Source organism: Meles meles, chromosome 18 (assembly GCF_922984935.1).
Source record: "Meles meles chromosome 18, mMelMel3.1 paternal haplotype, whole genome shotgun sequence".
In the NCBI taxonomy this organism is placed as follows: Eukaryota; Metazoa; Chordata; class Mammalia; order Carnivora; family Mustelidae; genus Meles; species Meles meles.
In genome coordinates, this window is record NC_060083.1 from 43,154,222 (window position 1) to 43,180,483 (window position 26,262).

General features: G+C 42.1%; 1 protein-coding gene and 1 long non-coding RNA gene across 2 annotated transcripts in view; one reads left to right on the top strand and one right to left on the bottom strand.

Moving 5' to 3' along the window:
* Positions 1–26,262, top strand: part of LOC123929504 — a 68,897-nt gene that overhangs the window by 34,161 nt on the left and 8,474 nt on the right. The window contains exon 2 of the long non-coding RNA XR_006815930.1: positions 20,319–20,534. This is a non-coding gene — a long non-coding RNA (uncharacterized LOC123929504). The remainder of the gene's footprint in view (positions 1–20,318; positions 20,535–26,262) is intronic.
* Positions 18,593–25,562, bottom strand: KRT39 (keratin 39). Its single transcript, XM_045985261.1, has 7 exons — positions 25,107–25,562; positions 23,734–23,816; positions 22,944–23,100; positions 22,137–22,298; positions 21,898–22,023; positions 20,215–20,435; positions 18,593–18,845 (listed from the first exon to the last, which is right to left on the bottom strand). Exons 1-7 carry the CDS (start codon positions 25,560–25,562, stop codon positions 18,593–18,595), a joined length of 1,458 nt encoding a protein of 485 aa, XP_045841217.1.

Sequence of the window (26,262 nt, forward strand, 5' to 3'; positions counted from 1 at the left end):
GGAATGTAGCCTTTGGTAACTGGCCAGCGGTCCTGTCCCGGCTGAGCCTTGAACAGGCTGGCTTCTGTGTGTCTGTGACCTGCAGAGGGAATGGCGGAACACAGGAATTGTGCCATGGGCTGTCTAACATGCTTGATGAATCTTAGGCTTTATCTGCCAAGGTAAAGGTTAGAAATGGATAAAGAAATAGTCTGGGGGTGGGGAGCCACGTGCTGGTTACTAGCAATTAGATTTAAAGGGGACTTTGAAATAAAATGGCAACACTGGAAGGGACTTTGGTATACTTCTGTTCAAACCACTGATCTTAAAAACATGGAAACCTGGCCTGGGTGAGGGGTGGTAGGGCATGGCAAGAGGACAGATCGTGGGTTAGAGGCAAAGCCACGGTGGGATTCTCTCCATCACACAGCACTGTCATCATTGAGTTGAGTCTTGACAGAGTCCCGTAAAGATTCTCTTCCATCATGGTGGTCATGGGACTTCCCAGGTTACACAGCCCTTTGGTGGTTGTTTTAAAGGTGCTCGACCACTCTTGAGGTAGCCACGCCAGGGTTAGTGTCCCCATTTTATAGATTAAGCATCAGGTGGTGACTGATTCAGAGCTGATTTGCATGTGCGATGTAATTCAGCACATGAATGTGTAGGCTTCTCTGCCTTGGTCTGTGCTGTTCCCACTGCTGGGATACTCACTGCCTGACTGCCCGCACCCACTCCCCTGACTTCCAGACGTAGTTCAAGGGTTACCTCTCTCCATGAGATCATTAACTGATTTTTCCTGCATGACTTGGGTGCCCCTTCTATGAAGAAGTCACATTTTCTGGATCCAAAGACCCTCCGGAGGGGCAAACAGCTTTGTACCCCCACCCCACCATGGAAAGCAGGAGCCCCTCAACTGGGCCCAGCTGCCTCCCCGGACCTGACTCCACCCCTGTTCTTTCACTCATCACTCTGCATTCGTCACACTCCTCTGGGACCGCAGGCATCTTGAAAGCTGGGATTATGTCTTCCGTCTCTCAAACACCAGTCTGGCTTCTTTTTTTTTTTTTTTTTAAGATTTTATTTATTTATTTGAGAGAGAGAGAGAGAGCGAGCACAAGCGGAGTGAAGGGCAGAGGGAGAGGCAGATTTCCCACTGAGCAGGGAGTCCAGTGAGGGACACGATCCCAAGACCCTGGGATCATGACCTGAGCCGAAGGCAGATGCTCAACCAACTTAGCGACCCAGGCTCCCCAGAGCCTGGCTTCTTATAGGCATTTCATAAATGTGTGTTAACTAGGTAATGAAATTTCTAGAGTTAGGATTTTAACTCTGCTCCTCTGATGTCATTGCCTCCTGCCCCTTTGAGAAGTGTGAGTTGTAAAATCAGATAGTAAGAAAAAGCCACTCCAAGAGGTGAACTAGCTAGCCATAAAGGCAACCTCATTCCTCATTGCGAATAAAATTACCTAAAGCACACAAGCTCTGCTTGTCCACCCTGGCAACAAAACCTTGCAAAAGCTCTCTGGATTTCTTCGTCTTACTGTGGGCAAGATGGAAAAATTTAGTCAAGACTGAAGGTAGCCTTGAGGGTGCTTAGAGGCAGTATCCTTTTAAAGTGTTCTGTGGTCACTTATATCTGAACACTGGAAAGAGACAACAGGGGAGCAAGATGAAAAGAGAGCAGATGAGGGAAGCATAGAGACTTGTTCGGATGTGTGGATGCTGCCTGATCATTTATTTTGACTCAAGGTTTGGGTCAGCTCTGGATAGTGTTCACATGGACCCAGCCTCACAAATGACAACATCCAGGTTGTGTAAAGGGCCAGTCTGTGCGCTGTCTCCTGAAACTCCCTCTCTCTCAGTGACTGGTGATGGGAATGATCACTTCGCTACGCTTTGCAGGCATGTCTGAAGTGGCCGTGATCTATTAGCCCTGTGAATTGGCCCATGTGTCATTTTACATCAGTGTGTGGGAGTTGGGATTTACAGGAGTTAACCTGAAGCAAAATACTTCTTGTGTTATATCCAGTAGGACCAGCGTAGGGAAAAATTGGTGGTGCCGTCTGAGAAGACTGGAGAGAGGTCACTTCTTCTAGAACTATTATGCAAAGATTTTCCTTGTAGCTCCCAATCTGGAGTGCTCCACTGGATTTTAAAAGAAATGGTGGATTTTTGTTTGTTGGTTAGTTGGTTGGTAAAAATGATACCTGCTTATTATAAAAAATACTCGAGTAATACATGAAAGTATAAGAAAAAAGATTCTACTACACAGACAACATTGGTAAATTAGTGAATATTATTTCAGATACTCTTGATCTCTATATATTGTAGACATAGGGGTGACGAATAATTTTAGAAAAATGAGCTCATACAGTGTATTCTATTGTAGAAGAATTAAATTTTAAAAATTTAGTTGAAAATAAGCTGAAATGAGTTCTCTTTAGTTACATGTTTTCTATAGGATTTTTAGACTTTTCATCATATTCTTTTTGCAATTTTTAAGGGGAATAAAATGACGTGTAAATCTGTGGAATCACAGAGTTGAAGAGAAGGGCAAGAACAGGTCATTTGTTGCAGCTTTCTGCTTCTAGGTAGGTCAACCGCAAATTGCTGAGATTATTTTTAAACTGATTTTCAAAGAACTCAAGGGATAAAGGCTCAATCGCCTTCTTTTTTTTTTTTTAAAGATTTTATTTATTTGTTTGACAGACAGAGATCACAAGTAGGCGGAGAGACAGACAGACAGAGAGAGGAACGGAAGCAGGCTCCCTGCCAAGCAGAGAGTCCAATGTGGGGCTCGATCCCAGGACCATGGGATCATGACCTGAGCCGAAGGCAGAGGCTTTAACCCACTGAGCCACCCAGGCACCCCTCAATCGCCTTCTTAATAGATGCCCAACACCTACTCATCTTTCTGGTCAATGAGCATTTCACCTATGATCCGGTTTCATGAATATTTTTTGTATTTTGTAATAGTAAGGAAGCTGGAAGGCCCAGGCTCTGGCCTGCTCACCTTTAAGTCTTCAATACTATTTTCAGTTTATAGAGGGCTGTGGTGGACCTTCCATAAATGTTTATTAACCTTGGTCTTGGGAAGTTTCCCTACTGCTCTATGGATTACGTCAAACAGACAATGTGAGATACAGAGGAGAAGAAGAAGGAAGATGATGGTGGCGGGGTCTGGTTAAAAATAAACTCTCTAATGGAGTGGATACTTGAGGGGCTGTCATGATTGAGAGGGAGCAGGTGGTCCCAGGTAATGGAGTCAGAAAGAATGGCTGGAAAGGAAAGACAAATCCTGTACAAGTTCCCAAATTCTAGATTCTTTTTTTTTTTTTAAGATTTTATTTATTTATTGGCAGACAGAGATCACAAGCAGGCAGAGAGGCAGGCAGAGAGAGAGAGAGGAAGCAGGCTCCCTGCTGAGCAGAGAGCCCGATGTGGGGCCTGATCCCAGGACCCCGAGATCATGACCTGTGCCAAAGGCAGAGGCTTAACCCACTGAGCCACCCAGGCGCCCCCCCCAAATTCTGGATTCTGCTGATCGCATCCCCATGGTGTTTTTTTAAAAAAGGTTCCCCCTGACCCCTGTATTTCTTGTAAGGTAGTAGTTTGAGCTATAGGCTTAATTAGATTCAAGTCTGACACTTTTGGCAAGAATGCTTCCCAAGGAGTGTTGGGTTCTTCTTCTTGTTCATCCTGTAACAAAACGCCATACGTCAGCCTTGCTTCACCATCGATGCTGAAGTTCTTCAAGCTTCTGTATCCCAGGCAAAAATTACCTAGGTGAAAAAAAACAAGACAATGCTTCGTTCTAAGCTGAGATTTTTTCACTTGAAATTCAATGAAGAGTTCAGTGGAAGTTAGTAAACATCTCTGAAAGTGTGTGCAAAATTGTCTGTACACGTTCCTATGTTTACTCTTCAGAGAGGAAGTTAAGCTTTCATTAGCTTGCTAAAGGAACATATAAATAGAAAAAGTTCGGATCCAATGGTGGTTCCTTCTCTCATTGGCCTTTAGTTACCAGTAAGATGTGTAGGATTTTCATGTTTTGTAGGGACACAACATTGGACTTCAAAATGAACCATATTTATCACGTGTCTCATGCCCATCACTTTAGAGACAGGAAAATAAAGAAGGGAAGTACTTGGAGCAAGGGCCCTTGGCCAGCTAATAGCAGAGCCAGGACTACCAGAAGGATTCCATGACATTGTTGTAGAGCTCCTTAGTGTTTCTACTTTTTCCATTTTTTAAAATCATAAAGCTGATGCTTGGGATTCACTAACATTTTTGCACTTGTGGGATGTCAGTTCATGCATTTGTTTGTCTACAAATAGCCAGCTATGTTTAAAATGTTTCTGTTCCTTTTTTCCTCCCGCCCTTGACCTATCTGATTCCCTTGCTACTTAAACTCCATAGCCACACATAATTAGCATTAAAAATCCCCTAATTTAATTAACGTAATTATTTATTTTATTGAGAGCTCCCTTTAGAGGTGCTCTGGACTAGACAGATAAGACACAGCTCCTGCCTTCAAGCATCCTTCGGTCTATGGATATGAAGGTTTTGTTTTGCTTTGCGTTTTGCAGTCCTCACTGTCTGCATCACTGTAGTCACTCTGCCGGTAACGCAGAGTGTTATGTGAGGGTCTGTGCTGGGGGTGCTTAGGAGCAGTTACTGATCTTTACTCATTTAGACCCTGAATTCAGAGTTGCCAGATCTCAGGGAGATATGGGGCAGTTCAGCGTTACCACCAACAAAGAAAGCCATGTTTTCCTCGATGCTGGGATCTTTTCACCCAGTAGCGATGAAGTCATCCTCATTTGAGTGACAGATTTGTCATTCAGTCCCTCATCATGGAGCATGGGGAGAGTGGGTTGGTCTATCCCATGATACTGGGAGTTCAGTCTCATCACTATTGCGTTTAAAAAAAGGAGGCCCATCCCCTCCCTTTTCCCAGTTTCCTTTTCCAGCTGCCACCAAACCTCTCTGAGCAGTTAAGAGATGTTCCAGCTAGATAGCTTCTTAGAAAGGAGTGCCAGGACAATCTGAGCTAAGCCTGGCTTTAGAAAGATCCCCAAGTCCTTCTGCCCTGCCTTTGGCAGGCCACCAGGCCTGTTGAGGTGATTTTGTTCATTTAAGGCTGCAGAAGACAAACAGATCCCACCAGTGGGTGGGGAGCGCTAGTGCAAGACTGAAATGATTTCTTTTTTTCCTCCTTTTTATCGTCTTAGTCTGATGAACGTGACAGGTAACAGATAAATCCCTCATACAAAGGTTGTTGTCATTGATAATCCTCGAATCAACCCGCACATTAGCTTCAGCCTCGTGGGGCGTTCCTTTCTTTGGCCACTGAAGGAGACCTTTTGAGTAACTGTGATGTTGGTTTGCTGAGACGTCATGTCATGCTGTTTGCCGAAGTCGGTCTTGGTAGTTTTTACCTCCAGTGCAGTGTGGTTCATGTTGCGACATGGCCAGTGTACGGAGGGTTGTGGGAGGGTCCTTGTGCTCCAGGATTCTTTCCCACTTGACAGTTGTTGGTGCCTGAAATCCAACCATTTATTTGTTTGGTTCACCAAAATAATGCTTCCTGTTAAAAAAAAAAAACAAACAAAACTCCTTAACGTATACTTGCTCTAAGTGATAGGAGCGGAGAGAGCAAGGGGGAATGGTGATGAGATGAAGTTGGATGCACCCAGGTACCGGTATGTTCCGGGCTTTCCCGACCCTGAGTATTTTGATCTGAAACGTAAGAGTTTCTTACAGAAAGATTTTAAGTGGGGGAGTGCCGTGCCATGCCTTGTGGAAGATGCATGAGAGTAAGAATAAATGTGTAGGGTCAGCTGGGAGGCTACTGGCCCTATCTAGAAGAGAGACAATGGTGGTTTACTCATTATCATTATTATTATTTTTTTTTTTTTGCAGAAGAATGATTTTATGAAATACGCTAAGATATTTGAGGAGTAGCACAGCGATGCTTTTCTGCCATGAAAAAGAAGATCTTGTCATAAAATTCAGTTTATTTTTGATTCTTATGGTGTCCTCAGTACGCATGTGCCGCGTCGACCTTTTCTACAGGCTTATATCATTAGCACAGTCCCGTGCATGTTTGATATATGTCCTAATCAGTCTGCCTTTAGACAGGAAGTAGACCAATCATATAGGTGGCTAAAGTATTCTTTTTTTTTTAATTTTATTTATTTTTATTCGTTTATTTGTTTATTTACAGCATAACAGTGTTCATTGTTTTGGCATCACACCCAGTGCTCCATGCAGTACGTGCCCTCCCTATTACCCACCACCTGGTTCCTCAACCTCCCACCCCCCACCCCCACCCCCCGCCCCTTCAAAACCCTCTGGTTGTTTTTCAGAATCCATAGTCTCTCATGGTTCATCTCCCTTTCCAGTTTCCCTCAACTCCCTCTCCTCTCCATCTCCCCATGTCCTCCATGTTATTTGTTATGCTCCACAAATAAGTGAGACCATATGATACTTGACTCTCTCTGCTTGACTTATTTCGCTCAGCATAATTTCTTCCAGTCCCGTCCATGTTGCTACAAAAGTTGGGTATTCATCGTTTCTGATGGAGGCGTAATACTCCATTGTGTATATGGACCACATCTTCCTTATCCATTCGTCCGTTGAAGGGCATCTTGGTTCTTTCCACAGTTTGGCGACCATAGCCATTGCTGCTATAAACATTGACATGACAGTCAATTAGGGAATGAATTCTTGCAAAATATATATGGGTTAAAAAAAGAAGATGGACTTTTGCATGATGGTTTAAAGGGCAGGGTCTGAAGTTGCACAGTCTCGGATTTGGATATTGGCTCTTGACACTAAGTATCCATGAGACTTTGGTAAGTTAAGAGTGTCTCTTGCCTAAGGCTCCTCAAAGATGAGTGGGTGTGTAGGAAATGCACATGAAGAACACTGAACACTTTGTTTGGCACATTGGAAGGACTCAATAAATGTTAATTGTTGTTATTGTTGCTATAAAAAGGTGACCCCCAGAAGGTTATGGAGTATGTTTACATCTTCAAACTATGAGTTAAGGGATGAGCCTAAATATACACTCTCTTTACATCACTTGTATTCCCTGAGGCTTGAAGTACAGCAAGGAACTTGATTGGTTGGGAGACTTAAACACTCATGACTTTGTTACCATACGCATCAAGCTGCAGTTTGGGTCTTAGTGCTTTATGGAGAGGAAATGACCTCTCTCTCCAGTTTTCTTTTGGTTTAGTTGTAGGAGAGTGTGACAGGCAGAATAATGTCCTCCCCCAACAATATGTCTGTCTCCTAATATCTAGAACCTATTATGAACCTATGTATTATTATGAATATTATGTATATTATGTATATTATGTATATTATGAACCTATATATTCATAATATGAATATATTATGGTATGTGACAATGGGGAGTTAGTGTTGCAGACAGCGTTAAGGTTGCTAATAAGTTGGCCTAAAAATGGGGAGATTATCTTGAATGATTCAGGGCTGTGTCTTTAAAAGTAGAAGACGGAGGTAGAAGAAAGTCCACAAAGAATATGGTAAAGGCAGAGTGGGAGTGAGGAGGTTACTGGCTTCAAAGGTGAAAGGGGAGCCCCAGCCAAGGAATGTGCGAGGCTAAAAGAGGCAAGGAAACAGGTTCTCCTCCAGGACCTCCAGGAGGGAGCACAGTTCTGCCAACACCTTGTTTCAGCTCAGTGGGACCTGTGTCAGACTTCTGAAATAAGATAATACATTTGTGTTATTTTGAGCCATTCAGTTTGTGCTAATTTGTTTTGGCGGCAATAGCAGATTAACATAGCAAGTGTGTGTGTGTGTGTGAGAGAGAGACAGATACAAACAGAAACTCTTGTGATGGATTTTTGCTGAAGATTAAATTAAGGTAAATAGAATAGTTTCCATGTCATTTGTAAAATGTACATTTTTGTAGGTATCATATGGATTTTTAATTGTTAGCAGAATAGCAGAGATAGTTGTAGAACTATTTAATAAACTCCACATTATCCAAATTACAGGTAGATTTTTTATTTGCAAGCTAATGTATATATCTCAAGAAATTAAAGCATTTAAACCACATTTACTGAAACATTTCACAAATGATTTTTACTGAAGAGTGTAAAATTATGAAAAACTAGGGTTTTCCTTGAAGAGCCAGAACATCTAGCGTACCATCATTAGGGTGGATGTGAATATTTGTTTTCAATTACACCCCAAGGCTATGTCCCACGCGATCTCCTCCTCTGACCATAGCTCCTGAGCTCCTCTGTGGACCTTCCTCTCAGACAGAGCTACCCGAACCACAGGTTTGTTTATCAGTAATTGCTATTTATTGCACGGTCTTCATATCATTAATATGAAGAGACGGGTCTGTAACTGCGGTGCTAGACGAGATACCTGCAATCCATTCCCACCAAGCATTCTGTTCTGTTTGTGTGAGCTGCAAATGACCTCTTGTCTTAGCTCGCTGTGTGGCCACAAGAGCATACCTATCTTCCCCCTTCTTCTTATTTTGTCTGTGCCACCCAGAACCTCCCCTGAATTTGCCAATCATAGCATCTTCTACTTTTACTATCTAAACCTAGTACATTTGATTTCACTTCTTAGTGCTACCCCCGCCCCAATAATTTGTAGCCTATATTAAAAGGTATTTGAGGGGGATTTTTTTTAAAGATTTTATTTATTTATTTGACAGAGAGAGAGATCACAAATAGGCAGAGGCAGGCAGAGAGAGGGAGGGAAGCAGACTCCCCGCCGAGCAGAGAGCCCGATCCCAGGACCCTGAGATCATGACCTGAGCCAAAGGCAGAGGCTTAACCCAATGAGCCACCCAGGTGCCCCAACCAGGATGGGGGGATTTTTGACAGCCTTTCCTGTTACCCCATATCCTGTTAATCTCAGGGTAACAACCAGAAAGTCCTCTACAGCTTCAGCACTCATGACTGATGTTGAAACTTCAGGTCATCTGTTGGAAACATGGCTGGCTGGCAGCTGTTGTTTCAACCTTGGGCTCACCATGACTATGGACAGGGTTAGAAATGAGATCTGTGCTTTCCTGATGCTTCTCCAAATCAAGACCTCTCGGTTTTATGTCTAGTATAGAGCTGTGCCATTCCGTGCCCGTCCTCAAACAGTAAACCTCACATGAACTCAACCACCTAACTCCTATATTTGGAATGAGATGAACTGGAAGTGCCGTCTAGTTGGGCTGTCTGTTCTCTGAGAAAGGGCTTCACAGGGTGACACTCCCTCATGTAGTCCCTGTGGTCTGAGTCTCTTCTTAGGCTGGTGGGTTCAAAAGCACCATTTTATTAGTGCACCAGAACCAAAGGGGTTCTCAGGAGCCCACTCACCTAATTATTAGGTGCCAGATGAATAAGCCAGAATGCAAACTTAGTAATTTAACATTGAGAGATGATCTGTTCTGCAGGAAATTCCCATCTGTGTTGTTTTCTCTATAGAGAAAACAGATGGTGATATGGAAGCTGGTTGGTAAACACGGAACCAGAAGAGAGATGTGGGGTCTTAAGGAACTCGGCCTGAGGAACTGCCCTTACTCTCCGTGCGCTCATGTGATTTGCATGCAGCGTCACTCCTTCCTGGACCGGGCTGGGTACGAACACTGTCGAGTTGCTTTTTGGGTTCACCTTCTTCAGAACTCCATGACAAATACATTTCCTTAACGATTTGTGTCTTTGATTGGGCTACAGATATATGGCCAAATCTGAGTGATTAGAACCAGGGCATTTAGAGTACAGAAGGCACGAATTTGTTCAACTTGGCCATTACTCACTGTGTGGTGCTGAGCAACTTAGTTAACTTCTGTAAGCCTTTTCACTTGTTAGTGAAGTGGGAATAATAGTAGTGTGTAAGGTTGTTGTGAGGATTGAGCAAGGTCACCCAGGTAAAGCACTTAGCACAGTGTCTGATGAGGAGCTTTCAACTTTTGGTTGACTGGAAGAAGCCTTACTTTCTACTTGTTCACCACAGGAGGCTCTGTGGCTTCTGCGTGGATCTCAGTGCTTTCATTACATGTTGATTGTTCTGTGTTAACTGGGACAGGTGTTTTGGACGCTTCCTGCTGCTTTCTCTATTGAGCCCATAACCTGACTCCAGGGAACACTGGGGTCAGGAGAGACAAGGGCAGCAGAATCTGTTCTCGGAGAAGGGCCACCAGTCCTATCTGGGCTGCCCTGTCACGTCCAATCTTCACAAAAGTGATCCTATTTATAGGGCTGGCTTCATACTGTTCTCGCTCCTCCTCCTGGGCCGTCGTCTTCCTGTTGGCTGCCAAAGAGTATGAAGGTTGATATATTATGGGGAGGTCCTTTCCAGCTGAGATCCATAACATTCCAGAAAATTTTGAAGAGTTGGGCCTGCATGCGGTAATCGTTTCCCTATGTATATGTACGTAAAAACATCTTAAATAGATATAATTTTTACTTAAAAATATTTTATTTTTTATTTTTTTATTTATAATATTTCATTTACTTAAAAATAAATAAAAAAATAAAATAAATTAAAAAAAAGAAAAGAAAGGTTCCATGCTTAATCTGGTGCTCTCATTAAGTTATTGGGATGACTTGGCTTGACAGCGTCACTTGTCAGCTCTAGTGAAATACTTCCTTAACTTGAGTGTGACTGTTTGGCAGTGGAATGTAAGTGTCTCAGAGCAACAGTGAAATCATACTCACAGTGTTACTGGGTGCCAGGCATGCCTAAGGGCTTGGCATGCATTCATTAGTGTGATCCTTTCAACCCTATGAAGCCCCATTTTAAAGACGAGGAAGTAGAGATACAGAGGTTCAGTAACTTGCCCAAGATCTCACAGTAGGTGGCAGGGCTGAGAATCAGACCCCTGGTCTGGCTTCACGAATCTATTCTAAATCATCCTGTGATTGTGTTTCTTAGCCTGAAGTGGCCAATGTTTTCTTCTGGCCCTTTCTTCCCTCCCTCTCTCCTTCCCTCTTTTCTTTACTTTTCTCTTCTTTCTTTCTTTCTTTCTTTCTTTCTTTCTTTCTTTCTTTCAGATTTTATTTGACAGAGAGAGACACAGTGAGAGAGGGACTACAAGCTGGGGAGTGGGAGAGGAAGAAGCGGGCTTCCCACTGAGCAGGGAGCCTGCTGCGGGGTTCTATACCTGAGCCAAAGGCAGATGCTTAATGACTTAGCCACCTAGGCGCCCTCTTCTGGCTCTTTCTTTCTTTCTTTTTTTTTTTTTTCTCTTCAGAAGTCTTTATTTTAGTATTTCAGGATCTACCCGATGGATAGCTGAGGTGTGAGATACCAGACATTGCCAATTATTCCCAGACTTTCAGGTGTCTGCTAACACATCTTTAAGTCCATTTGTCTTCCCCTTCTCTTGCTCCAAGTATCAAGAATTCCAGTTTGTTTTTTTTTATCTTTCTGCTTCCTACCTTTATTTATTTATTTTTTTAAATTTGTTTATTTACAACATAACAGTGTTCATTGTTTTGGCATCACACCCAGTGCTCCATGCAGTACGTGCCCTCCCTATTATGCACCACCTGGTTCCTCAACCTCCCACCCCCCCGCCCCTTCAAAACCCTCTGGTTGTGAAAGACCCAGAGCAAATATCATCCTCAATGGGAAAAAGCTTGCAGCCTTCCTGTTGAGATCAGGAACACGACAAGGATGCCCACTCTCACCACTCTTGTTCAACATAGTATTAGAAGTTCTAGCAACAGCAATCAGACAACAAAGAGAAATAAAAGGTATCCAAATTGGCAAGGAAGAAGTCAAACTCTCTCTCTTCGCAGATGACATGATTCTTTATATGGAAAACCCCAAAGACTCCACCCCCAAACTACTAGAACTCATACAGCAATTCAGTAACGTGGCAGGATACAAAGTCAATGTACAGAAATCAGTGGCTTTCTTATACACTAACAATGAAAATACAGAAAGGGAAATTAGAGAATCGATTCCATTTACTATAGCACCAAGAACCATAAGATACCTGGGAATAAACCTAACCAAAGAGGTAAAGGACCTGTACTCGAGGAACTACAGAACACTCATGAAAGAAATTGAAGAAGACACAAAAAGATGGAAGACCGTTCCATGCTCTTGGATTGGAAGAATAAACATTGTTAAAATGTCTATACTGCCTAGAGCAATCTATACTTTTAATGCCATTCCGATCAAAATTCCACCGGTATTTTTCAAAGAGCTGGAGCAAATAATCCTAAAATTTGTATGGAATCAGAAGAGACCCCGAATTGCTAAGGAAATGTTGAAAAACAAAAACAAAACTGGCGGCATCACGTTACCCGATTTCAAGCTTTACTACAAAGCTGTGATCACCAAGACAGCGTGGTACTGGCATAAAAACAGACACATAGACCAGTGGAACACAGTGGAGAGCCCAGATATGGACCCTCAACTCTTCTGGCTCTCTCTAATGCCATGGTGGGCATGACTTGTTCTGAATTTTCACCTTAGTCCCCTTTTCTCCCTCAAGTTACAGTGTTCTCTTAAATCGGATATGATTTTTACTTGCCTTTCACTGTGAGACTTTTCTCTGCACCCACAAAATCTATGCTGGGGGCAGGGAGGTGGTCTCTCGGAGAGTGGCAGTGATGGAGGAGGGCGCAGTTACGTTTTTCTGATTGGTTAGTGGCAAATGAGCTAACAAATAGGAAAGAGAAGACCTTTCTATCCTTACATCCAAGTTTGGGATAGGCAGTTCTCTGTAACCAGCAATATGGATTTGGAGAAATTCAGCCCAAAATGTGGTCTCTCTAGGTCTTCTGGTAGAGTTGGGTTGCTTCTCTAAGAGTCACAGATATCAAGTAGGTACATACTCTCAAGTAACTCTCAAGCACTTGCTGGGCCCATTGGGCCATCACAATGAGCTATAAAGCAGAGGGTTTTACCCCTGGCTTAGAAGGCCTTTTTGATTTTTTTTTTCTTTATAGAAAGACCCCAAGAAGGGAGCCACAAACCTGCTTCCTTTCTGGGAAATAGTAAGATAAACTTTAATCTCAGATGTTTTTCTTCAGGTACCACCAATATGTCCACTCCGATTTTGATGTTGTTCCAGACAGACGGGGAGGAGAGAGCAGAGGAGAGGGGTGGGAACAGAAGAATGTATGTTCAGAAACTTTGCTACTGGTGACATCTGAACTGGAATACTTAGAAACATCATATAGAAACAGCATATTACATATTTTCCTATGTGCATATACGTGGTAGCCTGTGGCTTAAAAGCATCACATAAGACAACCCTCCAAGTATAATGCTCAACCTGAAATGATCATTTGACTACATAAACCTTTCCAGTGTTGCCAAATAGGGTCGGTTGTTCACATTTGAACTGGGTGTGTGGGTTGTTCCCATGAAGCTTGTGAATCATTCATGAACACACCAGAGATTTCCAGCTATCCAACCAGCCAAAGGATTCATTTCCTATAAAGGCATTGATTACAGTGTTGAAACAGTGCATACCAGGCTTGCTTGCATGGATACTAAGCAGGGCATTATGTTCTGGGTGCTGGTTGTCTCCGCCTACAAATTCTTCCTAGCGTGGATGGTGTTCTTCCCTTCTCTTCTGGGACACTTTCTGTTTCTCCTGAATTTTACTCTCTTTTCCCCCCTTCTTATTTGGAGAGGGCACTTGCTTTTAAAATGATTTTTATTATCCGAACTTGCATTTTAAATCAAAATGGACAGACTTAGTATAGATTTACTCAGGCAACGAGTAAGATACTTTTCTCCATCATTTGATAAATGGAAATTATGGGAATTAATAAGAAGAACATATAATCATTAGCTTCTAAAGAACTTAAATATCTTATTAATAGCATCTAATTGCCTTTTTAAAAAGACATCAGAGAAAGAAGGAACTGAAGGATGTTATCTCTAGTGTTATTTCCTATTTACACAGAAGGCAAGACACAATAAGGCGAGTAACATTAGGGATTGTAAGAGAAGTTGAAGATATTAAATCAGAAAAATCTCTGGGCCTAAAGCAGAGAAGTCAAATGATGCTCCTAAGAACTAGAATGGAAGGTCACTGCCTGCTGGTCCAAGGTTGTTTTCTATCAGCCCAAGTTTCAGCACTGTCTACTCCAGATGCGGGGAATGAGAAGTAGAAGAGCACTGGGTTCTCTCACTGACTGTGTAGTCATGGACCAAACCCCTTTCTCTCTGGGCCCCCGTTTCTCCACCTCTGATATGGAAAAAGCTATTAGATGCCATCAAAAATCTTTCTAATTTTCAGAGTGTTATAGGCACTCCCATGTTCATTGAGGCATTATTCACAATAGCCAAGAGGTGGAAACAATCTAAATGGATTGTTTGATGATGAAGGGATAAAAAAGAATGTGAGATATGTATGTATGTATGTATGTATGTGTATGTGGGCACACACATACACATGTAATGGAATATTATTCAGAATTTAAGAAGAAGGACATCTTGCAGTAAGAGACAGCGTAAATGAAGCTTGAAGATATTATAATAGTGAAATAAGTCAGTCACAGAAAAACAATGCATAATTCCATTTATATGAGGTATGATATGATTCCACTTATATGGTACATGAGATATATCTGAAATAATCAACTCATAGAAGCAAAATATAGAAAGATAGTTGCCACAGAAGAAGGTTGCTTGGGGGGAGGGTAAAGGGAAAGTGCTAATCAAAGGGTAAAAATAAACTAAACTAAAATAAAATAAAATGAGTTCTAGAGATCTGCTGGACAACACTGTGTCTATAGCTAACAGTACTTTATTGTTCATTTAATTATCTGTTAAGAGACTAGATCTCATGTTAAGCATTCTTACAACAGTTAAAAAGTTAAAGTTAGGGGTGCCTGGGTGACTCAGTGGGTTAAGCCTCTGCCTTCGGCTCAGGTCATGATCTCAGGGTCCTGGGATCGAGCCCCACATTGGGCTTTCTGCTCAGCAGGGAGCCTGCTTCCTTCTCTCTCTCTGCCTGCCTCTCTGCCTACTTGTGATCTCTGTCCGTCAAATAAATAAATAAATAATCTTAAAAAAAAGTTAAAGTTTAAATTTAAAAAGTTAAAAGTTTTAAGGTTAAAAAATAAAACTCAGTGTATGAATTTATAGATAAAAAGACTATATAGACTATTTATAGACTATTTAAGACTATTTATAGACTACTGCTAATACTATAGACTCCTTGGATGGTTTCTCACTAGAAGCAGAGACAAGCAAGCTAGAAAATAGTTCTTTGAAGAGTTGAAAAAATAATCTCTTGCTATTGTGAATTCTTTCTATTCTTGGAGACTGATTACAGAATGTATCTGGTGTTATTTTAACCCTATTAAGGAAATCAAACTACTTAACATTCAGTCTTATTACTTTGTGACACTGGGTGATAGTCACACAATACTTAGTATTCACACAATATTGTGTGATAGTCATTGAACCACTCTATCCATTAGTTCCTCTATCTATTAAATGGAAATATTAGGGGTAGCTCCTTCATGGTAGTAAAGATTAAATGAATTAGTTATTAAATGAGTTACTTATTAGCTTTTTAATTAACCCTACTTCATAAACAGATCAATGGATATGTAGAGGAGGAATTGTTTGCAAGTGTGGTCATCTATCAAGCTAGTGTCAAAACTTAAAAGATAATTCCCTAAGATAGCAGGTCATCCAGATCTTTAAGGCAAAAGGCATTTGTCAGTTAGCAAGCAGTGGCTTTTATAATTCAACACGCATGCTTCAAGTGAGAATCTTAAAAATTTGGATGCCTAGGTCCCACACCTGGGGATGTTGATGCAGGATGTCTAGAGTATGGCCAAAGAATCTGAATTTTATAGATTCCTTGGGATTTTGGATATAAGTGGTTTCTGAGTCAACTAGAGAAATCCTGGTGGCAAGTAATGTAAGGGGTTACCACTGACTGAACTCCTGAGTAAAAATTTTCAGGCCACTTCTTCTAAGCAGGAATTGGTGGAGTTGATCATAGAGGATGAGGATGGAGAGGCTGGGAGCCATCTATAGGGACTGGGGGGGGGCAGTTAATGGTTGAGAGACAAAGGGGAAGAGAGAAGCATGGTTACCCCTGCATTTGGAAGTGTTTAAACCGGCTGTCATATATTAAGGTGAGGTCAACATGAAAAAAGACAAAATCTAGAAAAAATATATCCTTAAACCTTCTTTGTTGAGAAATATAATTGCAGACCACCAAATGGGTTTTGATTCTCTTTCCCTCTCTGAGAGAGGTTCTACCAATCAAAAGGCCATCTTGCTCTTGGAGTCAATCCTTCTTAAGATTATGTCTTACTAGGACTTCATAGACTTCCAGAGAAAGGAACCTGGTATTATAATTGCCTTACAGGACTGGGATTCACAGTCTTTTTGGTTTCAAATATCTATAATTCAGCCTAGTATGTATGAGTGTGAGTTTGGCACATGGGATGGGATACCCTTGCATAGAGTGGGAGCAAGAGATCCTATTTTGGGAATAAATTGAGAATGGCATTGCCATATCAACCCAAGGTTAGCCTGAATCCATCGAGGTTCCTAAACCCTGAATCCTATTGGAATCAAAACTCAAAGCAGACTGAGCAACTCTGGCTTCTCACCAACTGGTTTCTCAGTTAGTGTTGATAGTACGTATGGGGTCTACTGGGTACCGTCACTGAACCAGACACCAAGGAAGAAGTTTGTGAAATGACAAATGCCTGGTTCCAATTAGGGTGCAAACCTCTCTTCTGCCTGGCCTTATACAGCTTACATAACCCTTTTAGTGTTATTATTCCATTTAATCCCTCCAGTGTGTCAGGACCTACATTGTTATGTCCCTTTTACTCAAGGTCATACACACAGACTGGGATGAGACTTTCTCCTAGGGCTTCTGAGGCAACCCCCTGCTCTTCCCACATTTCCATCCTTCAGTCTGAGATAGTATGCTGTGAAGTGCTACCAGGGGTAATCTGGGCATTCAGATGGGAAAGAAGTTATTGATAGGAAGGAGATCACTCTGAGAGTTTTCCATTCCACTTGCTCAGTATAAGTTGCGACTTGTATGGAGGAAGTGGCTGCTGAGCTCTGAGTTAAATGATGCTTCTGTTTTTGCTGTGGGCACTAGCTATCAGCTGATATCTGATATAGACCTGAAGATTCAGAAACGCTTTACTGAGTAGAATTGCAGGCTTGATGACAGGAAGATCTTGTTCTGTAATTTTTTTCACCCCTCAAAGCTGAGCACTATTAAAACTCCCCAAATCATGAGTGGATAACTACATTTACGGAGAAAGAATTTTGACATGGGATAATAACACAGTTAAGTCCAGGGCTGTAGTTAAAGGCAAAGCTTATGTAAAAATAACATTTGCATCATGCTCTTCAGTGTACCAAGTACATGACATAAACAATTTCATTTGATCCGCACAGCAAACCTGTCAAGTAGCCGTGGTTCTCTTAACAAATAAGGAAATTAAGTTTGATAAAGGCTAAAGGTTTTGCCCAGGGTTCCAAGAGACTAGTTTAGGACTTCAGGTCTTTTGACTCCACATTCTGTATTTGATTTGTAATTATTTATGAAAACTTCTGGAAATGTCAAGTACTTTGTAGGAATTGACTGAAACCCTCTGTGACCCTACTATGAGAAGCTCTGATAATGGCCGGTACATACATGGTATCTTCTCACTTGAGACTCTCTTGTTCTCTGAAGCAGCAATTACTCAATGATTACTTTTCTGCAAAGTTTGTGGGATCAAGTCCATTTCTCTGTGATGGATAGATTGAAGGAGGAAGCTAAGCTATGTTTTCATGGTCATCAGTCCCAGGGAGATGGACGAACAGGGTTATGGCGTGAGAGTTCCAGCTCCATGTTCCTTGTTAAACAGTCAGAAACAACTCCCATTCCCTATAGAGTGGAAAGAGAAATAGCAAACATTTAATGAAAGGATCCATGGTATTCCTTCAAAATGCTCTAGATTCACTCCCCACAACTCTTCCTGACTCTTGATGAAAATATTTGGAGAACTCAATGGTTACAGAGTTTTGGAGAACACGGATATTTTCAAAAATGCCTTGGGGAATATAAAGTATGTGTGTATGGTTAACAGACAGCCAGTCAGACTCACAATTATTAAAGGAAACACAACATTAAAGATCTTTCCCCCTATTTATGCTATTCCTATATAGGCTTCTTTCTACAGCCAAGGAAGGATTTTAGGAGGGAAGGTCGCAGCTTTTCACCTCATGTACCATGGCCAAAACCAATCTTAGAACTTGTCTGACTGGATCTAGTGAGCAATATACGTAAACAAGATCTGAGTAAACAAGAGAGAAACCTGCCTATCACCTGTGGAGTCAAGTAATATAGGGCACCTTCCTGGGAACTTATAAATCAGTGCCCATCTCTCAGAGAAATGGGTGAAGTGTTTCCTGAGAAATGTCATTTGTTATCCTGTTGATAGTGGCAACTTAGGGAAGGATCAGAATGCAAGGTATTCTATCTAGCAATGTAGACCCACTGTGGTAGTAAGAAACTAGGTACCTTAAGGGGCTGGGGACTTTTTAAGCCTTTCTGGTAGGAGCAAGTATTGGCCTTTCTTTCATGAATGAGGGTCATTTTCATCACCTTGGGATGTTAGACTCTGACAGTTCTGATGATGAAACAAGGCTGCACATGCTCGTGAGAAGAAATGATTTTGCCATCCTGAATCTCCTGAGTGGTGGTGCAGATTTTAACCAGTATCCGGGGCAGGCATCTGTAGGCACAGCAGGGCCCTTGTGTCCAGCGGGAAGCTGAGGATGATGTGTTGTCAACTGAGGCTGTGCATTCCATGGCGCTGGCCTTACTGGAAAGTTCACATTTAGTGGCACATGGGCTACAGGGAAGCCTAGAAAAAAACAGAATTTTACCTGTTACTGAGGGAAGATAACAATGGTGATGGAGCGGTTGGTAATTTTTCAGCATGGGCCACTCAAAACAAGGATTCCCAAAAGCTTATTCATTCATTTTGTCCTATCGTTAGTGAAAGAAGAAGAATGAAAGCTGATCCATGGGAAAGCAGCATCCTCGGTTTGGAAGCGTTAGATTATGTAAGCTGCCATTATGCACAATGCCACTGCCTTGTGGAAGAACGCCATGCCAGGAGTTAACGACCAGGGTGCAGCCCAGCTCTGTCGTTTACCAGCTGATGACCTCAGATAAGTCAGTGAAGCTTCCTGAGCTTTAGTTCTTCATCTCCAGGCTGGGTATAATGGGGACTAAATTTACAGGGCCAGTAGTGATACAGGACAAGCTGAGGGGCTTATTATCTGAGGACAAGAAGTTAGTCAGATATTTTTCTTATCAGAGAGTCACAATACTACTGGCGGCCTGAGCCCCATCTATGGAAGAGTCCTCGGTCTTTATCAAGAAGTTTCAAAGTGCCTTTGGGCGTATGTAAATGAAACTTTATAGAATTGGAGTTGGAAGCAGTTAACAGAGCTCTTTATAGAAAGCATCATCTTTCTTTGATGATTCAAGGCACTTTGGTGCCTTGTAGCTCCTCATAGGGACTAGCTATGGTTAACCTTATGCTAGTATAATGTGGCAGTTAAAATGTGCAAGTTAAAAGAATGCTGTGAACAGAATTCAGAGGTTATTTTGGGGAAGAAGGTCTCTGTAACAATTGTAACAGAGTCCGTACCTGGGGCGTTCATTTGGAAGGAGCTGCTTCCTCTGAAGAGGTTATGCTCTATCTAGGTCAGTTCCTTATGAGTTAGTTGGCTTCTTATTGAAAAACCTTACAGTTTCGACTTTTAAAAAAAAGATGCTAAAATACATATCTACATGCTGCTGTTGGCATCAAGGATGAGTGGCTGAACAGGAATGGGCATTTCAGTCTGAGCAGAATGTTCCGCCAAACGGAACAGGGTCATCCTCTTCAATCTCACGAAAGTTCATCTCAGTGGGGGAAAATCTGTAAGTGGCTAGGAATATTTGAATATTTGGGAAAACCATTTTTTCCCTTGTACTTAAAAAAACTCAACATATAAGCAATTAACCTGGCACACTGGCTCTTCAGAATGACTCAGCTCAGCTAAGGCCTCAAGTTTGGACCAGGTTACAATTGTAGGTCTCCGAACAGCACAACTTGAGACCATGTATCGCAAGTTCCCATCACTGGCAAGAAGATCAAAGCTCACGCCCCCTGTTGCCAGTGGCAGTAACACATGTAGGTGAGCATATTTTCTTGTAGGAGCTGTTCTTATTTTACTTACTTGACATCCGAACTCTCCAGAAGGCTGCGGTATGTGGCAATCTCACACTCCAGCCGGGACTTGACATCCAACAGAATCTCATATTCTTGGTTCTGTCTCTCCAGGGCACACCGGATGTCTGCCAGCTGAGCCTCCACGTTATCGATCAGACACTGGATCTGGGCCAGTAAGGCTGTGTATCGGGCCTCCGTCTCCACCAGGATGCATTCCTGGGAATCTCTCTACCACGGAGGAGGAAAGTAGGATTTATAACGATGACTCGTTGGAGCCTAGGTCACTTGTAAACTGCATCATTTTAAACAATGGTTTCTTTGGGACAGGTACTAATGAATCTCCAACCCTCTTATTACTTCCTAACCAAATAAATCCAAAGCCAAAATGATCAACTCTGCTAAAGCTCACCTCCCTTTATACTCTTAACTTATTTTTGCCCTCTTTTAAGTATTTACTTCTTTCTTAATCACTTGATAATATCCTACCACACTCTCCTACCTGTGAGACAAAAAAAATATTCCACCTGGGCTATAAGAACCTGTTACTATGGCACCTCATTCTATGAATATTTATACCTTAAAGAAGTTAGCAGCATCTAAAGCAGCAAATCTAAAACATTAGAGTTGAAACTTTGATGATTAAAGTTCTTTCCTGCTCCGTCATTCTGTAAGTCTATGGACAATGGAATTTTAGGTTTGAATAACCTATCATTTGCATGGTTTTCCCAATTTTTAGAGAGGAGAAAACTGAGGTTCAAGGGGTAAAGTGAGTTGCCCGTGGTTACATGATTAGCTGGAGACAAAACCAGCTTTGGGGCAGGCTCTTCCCAGTACCCTTCATATCAGAGCCATTTAAATAACTCCTTACGGGACGCCTGGTTGGCTCAGTGGGCTAAGCCTCTGCCTTTGACTCAGGTCATGATCTCAGGGTCCTGGGATCGAGTCCTGCATCAGGCTCTCTGCTCAGTGGGAAGCCTGCTTCCCTCTCTCTCTCTGCCTGCCTACTTGTGATCTCTCTCTCTGTCAAATAAATAAATAAGTGCTTACTTCAGAGAGGCAGTACAATGAAGCAGAAGTGGTTCCTGCTTTGGAACCTGAATTCCGGCTCAGACTCATTTCTTTTGTGACCTTTAACAAGTTACTTAATGCCCCAGGATCTCAGTGTCTCCATCGCTATAAAATAGGCAAGATGGAACTCACCTGGGATTTGGCATGGGAAAATCACTTTAGCTGCCTGAGCCTCAACTGTAAAATTGGCTCAATAATTATGCTACCTCCTTTATAAGATTATTTTATAAATTTGATAGTTTGTAAAAATGTTTTGCATGTAATAAAATGCCCTCTTAATGTTTCCCAAAGTGTATCCCATAGATCATTATTGCCAAGAGAGGATCTTAAAAAAGGGGGTCCAGAGCCAAATAAGTTTGGAAAGCTGAATACCATATATCTCCTTCTGGGAGAGCCATAGAGCATATCAGCTTATTAAAGGCCTGCAGAAAGGTACCCTGTTGAACCTGTGATTACTCCAGCATTTCCCAAGTTTATTTGACCACAGGCCCTTTTTTGGCCATAGGCCCTTTAGCAAACAGAGGAACTTCTGAGGGACACAATTTGGGAAACATTGCAACATGCGGGTGTCCAGGGCTATTGCCATCCCTGCCATGTTAGGCTTGGTCAGCTTGCCGGGTACCATTCGGTGCTGGGCCTGCAGTTCAACCTCCAGAGCATTCACAGTGCGTCTCAGTCCAGTGACCTCCTTCAGGCAGCACTGCTGCTGTTCAGAGCTGGTCATCACCTGCTGGTTCAGCCCCTCCATCTGAAACACAGTCAAAGACCATGACTATTATGAAGGAAAACATGACTTCGATTAACGGGCACCTGGAAATGCAATGTCAACTTTTTGGTTTTGATTTTTCTACCCTCTCCCACCTGCGTGTTGAACCATTGTTCCACTTCTCTGCGGTTTGTCTCCATGATGGACTCATACTGACATCTCATTTCTTGTAGAACCTGGTTTAGATCAACAGAAGGAGCAGCGGTCACTTCAATGTTGAGTCTGTCCCCAAGTTGGCTCTGTAAGGAATTGATTTCCTATGGAAAGAAAAAGAATGGGAGGTCACTTGGTGAACAGATGACACCCTTGTGTTCTTGTTTGTCTAACAGCAATGATTTAGCTTAATTGTATCTGAAATACAGCTCACAATAAAGGCATAGATGATTTATAGGGGCTATTGAGATGCTATAAAATGACTTCAGGCTAGTTCAGATATGACTCTGTGTTCAAATATGTAGAACATTAAAAGGAATCAATCAGCAAGATCAGAGTCTTAAAGAATTTAGATCATTTCCAGCGATGGGTAATGGTGAAGCAGCAGAGAGGTAGAATTTATAATAAGAGACCATAGCCTCTATGACGCCAATATGGGCTTTTACTAATACAGACTTATAGCAATAGTGGCAGAAGTCTGTGCAGGGATCCTACAAAAAGATAGGAAAGCTGTGAGGACAGGAAAAGTGTTGCTTCCTTCTCCTGGAAAAGCAGGAGAGGGCAATGGAGGCCTCAGGTACTGTGTTATAGGTGATGGATTCCCATGGTAGTAGCGGTAGGTATTGTCAGGGCTGAAAAGCAGAGTGGTATCTACTTTTTGGAGACACCTATTGCCAAGTTCAGGTCAAAGGAATTGCTGCTATTTTTAGAGGCTTAGCTTGTAATGACTCTCTTGGTTTTTCTCTAACCTCTCCATGGTTGTTTTTGAGGCAGAGGAGCTCCTCCTTCAGAGACTGGACTTGCGCCTCCAGGTCGGCCTGGGCCAGGGTCAGTGCGTTGAGGATCTGCTGGAGGCCTTTGGCGTCTGCCTCCACCAGCTGGCGTATGGACATCTCAGCTTCATACCTTTAAAAAAGAGACACAAAAAGAAAGGCATTAAAATGCAGATGGTGTAAATCAAGCCAAGCAGAACTCTCTTCTGCATTTTCCTTTGGGCCTTTCGTTTAGTATATTTCTGTGTCAGTTTTATTCTCATTAGAGGTGAGACCACTTGATAAACATCACCACGTAATTATTATTCCTTAATCAGTTTGCCGGAATGAGGCCATATTGTTGTTCTTTGAGATAAGGAAATTTATCCTCCTTCTCCTGCTCCAAGAGGCAATGCAGTCGACGGAGAAAGAGCAGTGGATGAGGAGTTAGAAAACTTGAAGGCACGTTTTAGCTGTATCTTGTCCTCGCTGTATGCTTTGGATGTGACGGACCCCGCCTCAAACCACAGTTTTCTCGACTTAAACAAGGCAACTATTTATTAACCTATTTTCCTGCATTACTGTGCAGGTGATCAGATGGGTTCATATGTTAGAATCTGCAAATACTGTTTCCATTTATCGAATGTGAAGGTTTTCCCTGGGCTCGTGCTGTGCTAGTATGGTGTGGAGCAGGAGGTTTAGCAGATTTGGGGATAATCTTCTCAGGAGTGTATAGAGTCAGAGGCAGGTGAATTCTGTCGAGAAGGACAGTGCTGGGTGGGCTTACTTGGCTTTCATGTCATCAGCAGCCAGTTTGGTGTTGTCAATTTGTGAGACCAGCCTGGAATTCTCAGCCTTGGTGCACAAGATCTAGAATTAAGAAATTGTACACACAAATGAGACAAACACCAGGATCTCCTTCTTTAAAAACCAAGGGCTTGTGTATATTGCAGTTAACAGTAGGTGGGAGGGGGGGTAGTTAGGCTTTTCATAGCTATGCTTAGGAAGTTTGGGAAACTTTGGAAAGTCTGAGGTTGTTTTTTTTTAAGACTTTATTTATTTGAGAGAGACACACAGAGAAAGGGAACACAGCAGGGGGAGTGGGAGAAGGAGAAGCAGGCTTGCTGCAGAGTTGGGGAGCCCGATGCGGGGCTCGATCCCAGCATGCTGGGATCAAGACCTGAGCCAAAAGCAGGCGCTTAACGACTAAGTCACCCAGGCACCCCAGGAAAGTCTGAGTTTTTGTTATTTTCCTAAGAAATCAACAAAATCCACACCAATAAAAACTTCTGTATATGTTTTACCATTAAAATATAAAATCTGGGGTGCCTGGGTGGCTCAGTGGGAAGCCTCTGCCTTTGGCTCAGGTCATGATCTCAGAGTCCTGGGATTGAGCCCCGCATCGCGCTCTCTGCTCAGCAGGGAGCCTGCTTCCCCCCCTCCCCCACTGCCTGCCTCTCTGCATACTTGTAATTTCTGTCTAATAAATAAATAAAATCTTTAAAAAAATAAAATAAAATATAAAATCTGCCCTCGATTTGCATCCTCTGGAATGTAACCACCATGAGGGCAAGGACGTTTTAGTACACGAATATTTTCCCAGAGCCTGGAGTAATGTCTGGTGTGTTGGTGGTGGTGTTCGGTAAACACTTGTTGAAGAAATAAAATGGAATAAATCTGGCATGTGCAGTAACAGCAACACATTGCTCTGATTAGGAGATAGTCTTGGTGTTGGAAGAAACCACCGAAATAATTTGGAGATAATGAAATGAGCATAAAAGGGGGAAACAGTGGTGATGGTAGCAAAATGGATAAAACATGTAATAATTCCTAAACGGTTGGGAACTTATTAAAACAAAATGCCCTTTCTCAGATCCCTGTTTTCTTATTTTTGCTAAAGAAATGACAGCAATAGGTTGTTGACACATTTTGACACATGTTGACACACTTCTGACGCAGCAGAATGTATCTCTGGAAGACGAACAACTATAAAACTCGGAATATTGCCTCCAGAAGACAATTCCATTCAAGAGATTCTCTTATTCTACAAAATATTTTTTCCAACATAAGATGAACTAAAAATATTAAGGGTTAGAAAATGGCTATTACTTGGAGAGTGTCATGACACAACCCAATTATACACATTCCTGAGAATCTTACCTTCCTCTGGAGCTCCTCTATGGTAGCATAGTAGGACACGTAGTCAGGACATACAACACAGAGCTCTTTGTTACACTCCTCCTGGATTTTGCACTCCAGTTCAGCATTCTCTTGTTCCAAGATCCGCACCTTCTCAAGGTAGTTAGCAAGGCGCTCATTCAAGATTTGCATGGTCTCTTTCTCATGGCTGTTGATGCCTTCACCACACCAGCCACAGTCATCCAGAAGGGGACAGGCATTGAAGTTGCTTATTAAGCAGATGGGTGTGAAATAAAAGCAAGGAGTGGGTCTGGCAGCCCTCGGAACATGGCCAGCTTGTTGGCAGCTTTTGGCTTCAAGACCATCATGTTGGCAGCTGGCGTTAGAAGAAATGGTCCGAAAATTTGTAATCCTAGAACAGTTTTGGTGTGGCGTTGAACAAGAAATCATTGTTGTTGTACAACCATTGGTTTCCATAGTGTGTACCCAGTTTTGGTTTATTTTAGTCCGTGGTCCCGATGGAAAGCTCAAGCAACCTCGACTGTGTTTGATTTCCAAGCTTCTCGTCTATTTCCTCTTTCAAGTGCTTATATAGCCTTTGTTCTAGGTGGGGTCACAGCTGACAGAATGTTTTCCTTTCTAATGTTTATATCAAATCCCATAGGAACATCTCATTAGTGTGCTTTTTACTTGCCTGAGAAGAGTTACTTGTCTCATAAAAATGTGCATTGAGGCTGTTACTAAGTTATGACCCATCACTACTATTACTTGTCATTGGATCCAGAGCTTCACATGAAGTCTTCAAAAGGAACTGTCGTCACAGTTCTAACAGCATCCATTATTAAGTAGGTGTGAGTATATTAAGTTCATTAAATCCTTATTGACCTCTCCACCTGGCATTAAGCTTGAATCGGGAATGAGTTCATCCTTCTTTTCCTTTCTTCTCTAGGAAAGGGAATCTATTAATATCCAATAATTATTGGAGAACTCAGAAATCAGTGTTTTATTTTGTTCTGCCCCACTGATTTTCCCATTTTTATTGTTCAGACATTGTGAGTATGGGTTAAATTGTTAGTTTTAAGTAAGACACTTTTTAAAGGTGATTGTTAGATTCCTGTTTCAGTTTTCCAGGTAGGGTTTGATTGCTAACAAGAAATTTCTTGGAAATTTTATGACC

Coding starts and splice junctions, on each gene's coding strand:
- KRT39 (XM_045985261.1), bottom strand. CDS start 25,562: ATGGAAACCAATGGTTGTACAACAACAATGATTTCTTGTTCAACGCCA. Junction 23,817..25,106: donor TAGAGGAGCTCCAGAGGAAG/GTAAGATTCTCA, acceptor TCTTAATTCTAG/ATCTTGTGCACCAAGGCTGA. Junction 18,846..20,214: donor CTGGAGAGTTCGGATGTCAA/GTAAGTAAAATA, acceptor GTTTTTTTCTAG/GCTTCCCTGTAGCCCATGTG.